The sequence below is a fragment of the Pan paniscus genome, chromosome X, assembly GCF_029289425.2.
Source record: "Pan paniscus chromosome X, NHGRI_mPanPan1-v2.0_pri, whole genome shotgun sequence".
In the NCBI taxonomy this organism is placed as follows: Eukaryota; Metazoa; Chordata; class Mammalia; order Primates; family Hominidae; genus Pan; species Pan paniscus.
The window spans coordinates 75,820,788-75,827,070 of NC_073272.2; the positions used below are offsets into that span (position 1 = coordinate 75,820,788).

The 6,283-nt window shown below is 42.5% G+C and overlaps 1 protein-coding gene across 2 annotated transcripts; it reads left to right on the top strand.

Annotated features, from left to right (window-relative positions):
- Positions 1 to 517: 517 nt before the first annotated feature.
- PBDC1 (polysaccharide biosynthesis domain containing 1) lies at positions 518 to 5,956 on the top strand. 2 transcript variants are annotated; one of them, XM_003824400.7, is made up of 6 exons: positions 518 to 931; positions 1,348 to 1,413; positions 2,653 to 2,712; positions 3,236 to 3,376; positions 4,636 to 4,747; positions 5,372 to 5,956. In XM_003824400.7, exons 1-6 carry the CDS (start codon positions 902 to 904, stop codon positions 5,662 to 5,664), a joined length of 702 nt encoding a protein of 233 aa, XP_003824448.1. In that variant the 5' UTR covers positions 518 to 901; the 3' UTR covers positions 5,665 to 5,956. The 2 variants fall into 2 exon arrangements, with proteins under 2 accessions (XP_003824448.1, XP_008976364.1); XM_008978116.6 differs by lacking the exon at positions 4,636 to 4,747 and having other exon boundaries at positions 623 to 931.
- Positions 5,957 to 6,283: the final 327 nt, after the last annotated feature.

Genomic DNA, 6,283 nt, shown 5'->3' on the forward strand with positions numbered 1-6,283 from the left:
ACTGCTTTAGTTTAGATTTTCATCACCCACTGCCTTCAAACTGGTGTCTCTGTCTCCAATTTTGTCTTCCTCAAATTAATCTTCCATGTTGTGTTAGAGTGATCATAAAAGTTAAATCTGACCATGAAGCTGGCCTACTTAAAAATCTTCAGTAGCTTACTGTTGCTCTAAGGGTAAACTCTCTACTCTTTAACATTCAGCATACCAAAGGCCCTGTGCTCCCTCAAATGATTATAGATGACTCCACTTTGGATTCAGCTATACTGCTTTTGTAATTCCCAGCAAGGTGCCACTAATGGCTTTGTTTGTGCTATTCCCTCTGCCTGGACTGTCTTTCCCTGTCTGCTTGGCTAAGCTCCCCTTCATGATTCAGCTTAGGTATCCCCCATTCATGCTCCCACATCATCCGATGCTATGCTGTGAGCACTACTGTATCCGGTCCCTCACTATATCTAGTTGTTCCAAGGCAGGGACTAAATTCTTCATTCCTGCACTCTGCGCCCTAGCACCATGCATTTTCGTGAATCACTCCCTGGTTTGGGGTACTGGTGTGTATGTGTATGCGCATGTGCGTATATGCGCATATGAATGGAGAGTAAATTTGAATTTTTGCTGGGCACACGGCGCAGTGAAGACAAGAAAGGGGCACTATTTTAACACAACCTTTTCCCGTGATCACCACCGAAAATTACTGACGAGTCAATCACCTCAGATCTCTCAAGCAGTCCAGCCTACGCAACAGTACTCCACCTCTGCGCCTGTGCGGGGAGGGTAAGGCGGGGCCAGCAACTTCCTCAGCTGGAGGGAGAGCGCACGGTGGAGCCGCCAGTTGAGAAGGACTCTGATCCGGCGCAGCTTTCCAATCAGCTGCGGAAGGAGCCACGCTTTCGGGGGTTGCAACATGGCGGCCACCAGTGGAACTGATGAACCGGTGAGACGCTGTTCTGGGGTCGGGAGAGTGGGGAGGTCGAGCCAGGTGGAGCCTTTTTTTTTTCTTTTTTGAGACAAGGTGTCACTCAGTCGCCCAGGCTGGAGTGCAGTGGTGGGATCACCGCTTACTGCAGCCTCGATCTCCAGCGCTCAGGTCTTCCGCCCACCTCATCCTCCCGAGGAGCTGGGACTACAGGCCCGTGCCACCACGCCCAGCTACATTTTTTGTATTTTTTGTAGAGACGGGGTTTCGCCATGTTGCCCAGGCTGGTCTCAAACTCCTGGGCTCAGGCGATCCGCCCGCCTCGGCCTCCCAAAGTGCTGGGATTACAGGCACGAGTCACCGCGACTGGCCTTGGGGGAAGCCACCGCGCCCGGCCTTGGAGGGAGCCTTGAACTCTTTTTCCTCCTTTCTAGGTTTCCGGGGAGTTGGTGTCTGTGGCACATGCGCTTTCTCTCCCAGCAGAGTCGTATGGCAACGATGTGAGTATGACTCACCCACAGCTCCCACCCACTCAGCTAGCCTGGGATCTCTGCAGGACCTGCCTGCCACTAAGTTATAACTTCTTGTCCTGATAATCTACTGCAGACCCTCTCCACTTACACCAGAAACTGCACCTTCGTTCAGTTCGTTTTAATCTTGGTCCACAAACGCAGGACTAACGCCTGTGGAAGTGGTTCCCCAAGTTGGCCACGCTTTAGAATTACTGGGGAGCTTTTAAACATCCCGCTGCCTAGATTGCAGTTCATACCACCTAAATCAGAATGTCTGGGTAATGAGAGCCAAGAATCAGTATTTTTAAAGGGTCTCTGAGGGATTCCATTGTGCAGCTTATGGTGTGTCTGGTTTAGAAAATTACTGAGAAAGTATATGAGGTATTTTCCAAAACAAGACGAGAGGATGTGAGAATAGTAAAAACACCCAAATAAGAGTGTGATACATATAATGAGTGGGTCAGGCCATAAGATCCAAATAATTTAGCTGAAGGAGAAATCCCTAAGGGGCCAAGGCAGTGGAAGACTTGACTGAGGAAATGGAGCTTTACCTGTATCCTCAAAGTGTAGGTGGACAAAGGACATGGATTGGCACGTGGGAAAAGTGCATGGTCTAAGGCATGGAGGTAACAAATGCAAATGGCTTTTTCTGGAGTCAGTGAAATAGCTCGGTCTCGTTGGAATGGGAGATTCCAGTGGAACCTCCAGTGGGGTGCTTGGTAAGACTTATTATAACCTTGACCTGTTTCATGTGCTAATTCATTTCTAGGTGTTACAGTATGGGGAATTGGCTGTTTGGTAAACAAAAATGATTACGACATGCTTCAGTCTTAAAAGTGAAAAGTAATTTTCATTTTGATTCTTTATTCTCCCAACAGCTCAGTGGAATTGATGGGTATATTATTTAAGTTTTACAATGATTTAACTCAATCCTGAGAAGGTGATTTATCTGCTGCTTTATTTAGTCTCCCAGCTTTCACTAGCAGCTGGGAAAAGATAGCCGGTGGCTCATTGTGTTCATTATACTGTGTAGGTAGCTTTTTTTGGTTGTCATACAGACAAAATAATTATTGTCCAAATTTATTACTCCAGTTTTTATCATTTGACAGTAACATCAAGTTTGGTAGCCCTCTTGAGCATTAACTAGACATCCACATACTTCCTTAATTTGCTATTCAGTAGTAGGATGGGGAGATTTATGACCTGGCATTCTTCACTCCTTTGCAGCCTGACATTGAGATGGCTTGGGCCATGAGAGCAATGCAGCATGCTGAAGTCTATTACAAGGTGAGTTGTCTTTCTTCATCATTAAGCAGAATTAAACATGTAATTATAGTGTATGATGCTCTGCTTATCACTATTCTCAGCAAGTTAAACAGTTGTGTTTTGGAGATCGTTTTTATTAATGTAAGTTCTTACCCACAGACAACAGAGGAGCGAAGGCAAATTTGTTTCTACAATGAGTTCTGCTGCTTTGCCCAGCATTATAATGCTAACTGACAAAAGGGCATCTGGCCCATACATAGTAGGCACTTAATAAATGTTTGTTGAATGAATGAACAATCCACGGAGGGCAATAGCCAGGCAGTACTATGGTTAAGTAAGCCAACTGCCAAATTGGTGGAAGGGATTGTAATAATATATTATGGCCTTAAACTGTGTCATGATTTCATCCAGGATGTAGACTGTCGACACTTCCTGAAGAGATCTTCTGCCCTGAGAACCATAAAGGTTTTCTGGTGGGGATGGGGAAGATAGAAGTATAGTAAATTACAGACTAGCATCTGTATGTTGTCTTACTGTTTCGCAGCTGATTTCATCAGTTGACCCACAGTTCCTGAAACTCACCAAAGTAGATGACCAAATTTACTCTGAGTTCCGGAAAAATTTTGAGACCCTTAGGATAGATGTATTGGACCCAGAAGAACTCAAGTCAGAATCAGCCAAAGAGGTAAAAATTCTCTTTCTTAAATATTACTTAGCATTTAACCAACAATTTTAGATTGCGACTGTTTTTTTACATTTAAGCTCTTTTTTTGTTTGAGAAAAATATGTAAAGAACCAGAACTTCTTTTCTAGTTGTAATCAACTAAGTTAGGAAATGAATGTTTTTCCAGTTTATGGACTTTTCATGTTGTTGAGTCTATTTTTTTCTCCTTTTTGTCTTGGACATTTTAAATCTCCACCCATCAGCCCTTTCAGAGGAGGATGGATCAGTTTATTTAGGTAGTATAGCCAGAAGGCTTGGATGGGGAGTGGCAAATAGGGTATAGGAAGGTGTTTTGATTCTCCGGATTTAAGTTCATGTGATTACAGGCCATGGGTAACTGGAAAACTTTTGTTTTTCATTGCTTATGTGATTATCCTATACTTTGATAGGAAACTAACACATTTACAGTTAGGAAAAAAATGTTTTCCTTGAGAGTAAACCCTTGGCTAATGAAGAATCTAAAGTTTTTGTTTGTTTTGTTTTGTTTTGTTTTTTGGTTTTTTTTTTTTTTGATACAGGGTCTCACTCTGTTGCCCAGGCTGGAGTGCGGTGGTGCCATCTCAGCTCACTGCAACCTCCACCTCTCAAGCTCAAACTGTCCTCCTGCTTCAGCCTCCCTAGTAGGTGGGACTGCAGGTGCATGCTACCATGCCCAGCTAATATTTTGTATTTTTGGTAGAGACAGGGTTTCACCATGTTGACCAGGCTGGTCTTAAACTCCTGAGCTCAAGCGATCCGCCCGCCTCGGTCTTTCAAAGTGCTGGGATTGCAGGCGTGAGCCACCACACCCAGCCAAGAATCTACACTTTTAACTCCTAGCAGGCAGTTAGTGATCTTTGTCTTTGGAAAACTGTCACTACTGAATGGACTTCTTTATTAAAATCATTTGTGTTTTAGTGGGGATAGATGACCATTTTGGGCTGAACTGACCAATAACTTCAAAACAAAACAATTGACTTAAGAAATAATATTTTAATTCTGCAGTAAAGGATTTATATATTTTTCAGAGTAAAATATTGTTCATCTTGGGAAATGGCAGTCTAAAGACACAATAGGTAGCACAGAAACGCATTGCTAGTTTCACTGTGAAACCAACAATCACCTCATTCCCAGTCTCACTATGATTATTTTCCTTACTGGGAAAATGGAAGTCCCTCTCCTGGCCTGAGTACATCAGCCTCTTGCATTTGTCAGCTAAAGCATCGTTTTTGCCTTTATAGAAGTGGAGGCCATTCTGCTTGAAGTTTAATGGGATTGTTGAAGACTTCAACTATGGTACTTTGCTGCGACTAGATTGTTCTCAGGGCTACACTGAGGAAAACACCATCTTTGGTGAGTTTCTTCCCTCTGGAATTGTTTCTGTGTAAGGAGACTGAACAGTCTGGCTTTACTGATGAATCAGTAACGTGTATAGTTAGGTCACCTTATCTTGTTTCATCTTTAAAGATCTTGTTGCTGTTTTTATGTAACTTGAAGATAGTTAAGTATTTTCAATCTCATTAATATGAGATTGGAATTAAAGATCTCTGAAGTTTATGACTATACTGGAATGGTTGGCATGTTATTTCAATTTTGTCAGTAGATTTCCAGCATATTTAGGGAACAGGCCAGGCACAGTGTCTCATGCCTTGTAATACCAGCACTTTGGGAGGCTGACATGGGAGGATCACTTGAGCTGAGGATTTTGAGACCAGCCTGGGCAACATAGGGAGACCCCATCTCTACAAAAACATTTAAAAAATTAGCCAGGTATAGTGGTGAGTGTTTGTAGTTCCAGCTATTCAGGAGACTGAGGCAGGAGGATTGCTTGAACCAGGGAAATTGAGGCTGCAGTAAGCTGTGATTGTGCCACTGCAGTCCAGCCCTGGTCATCAGAGTGAGACCCTGTCTCAAAAAAAAAGAGATTTAGGGAATAAGCTGAGAGTAGGATGATAATCAATTCTGTTCACTTTTCAGCCCCCAGGATACAATTCTTTGCCATTGAAATTGCTCGGAACCGGGAAGGCTATAACAAAGCTGTTTATATCAGTGTTCAGGACAAAGAAGGAGAGAAAGGAGTCAACAATGGAGGAGAAAAAAGAGCTGACAGTGGAGAAGAAGAGAACACCAAGAATGGAGGAGAGAAAGGAGCTGATAGTGGAGAAGAAAAAGAGGAAGGAATCAACAGAGAAGACAAAACTGACAAAGGAGGAGAAAAAGGGAAAGAAGCTGACAAAGAAATCAACAAAAGTGGTGAAAAAGCTATGTAAGGTATACAGGGAACAGCACTCTAGAAGCTATGACTCAATTGAGACTACAAGTACCACGGTGCTACTTGCACAGACCCCTTTGGTTAAATGTAAATTCTTGTACAATTGAAGGATACTCAGGAGGACATCTTTCTAGTCTAACAGTCAGGAGCTGCTCTGGTCATTCCCTTGTATGAACTGGTCTAAAGACTGTTAGTGGGGTGTTAGTTGATTTTTCCTGGTATACTGTTTCTTGGCTGACACTACTGGTCAAGTAAGAAATTTGTAAATAAATTTCTTTTGGTTCTTATTATCTATATCTGTGACTGACTTTAAAAAGGTATTTGACACTTGACATTTTTTTCAAATATGTAATCTCATCACCATGTCTTATATAAAATAGTTTACTCCTGTTTCTTACTGCTTCTCACTGTTTCCTGTAGTGAAGTTCTCTAAACTTGTTAAGTTATACCTGGTGTTGGGATTAGAAGTCCTTACATAAGAATTGACTCTTAATCTCTGAGTGACTATAACTCCCTGATTTCTTTGCTATATATGACAAAAGATTTGATAAATAGCAGCAACCTGAACCTGTCAAACTAGTGAATGCAGCCCAGTTCATATTAGAAGAGCAAGAGAC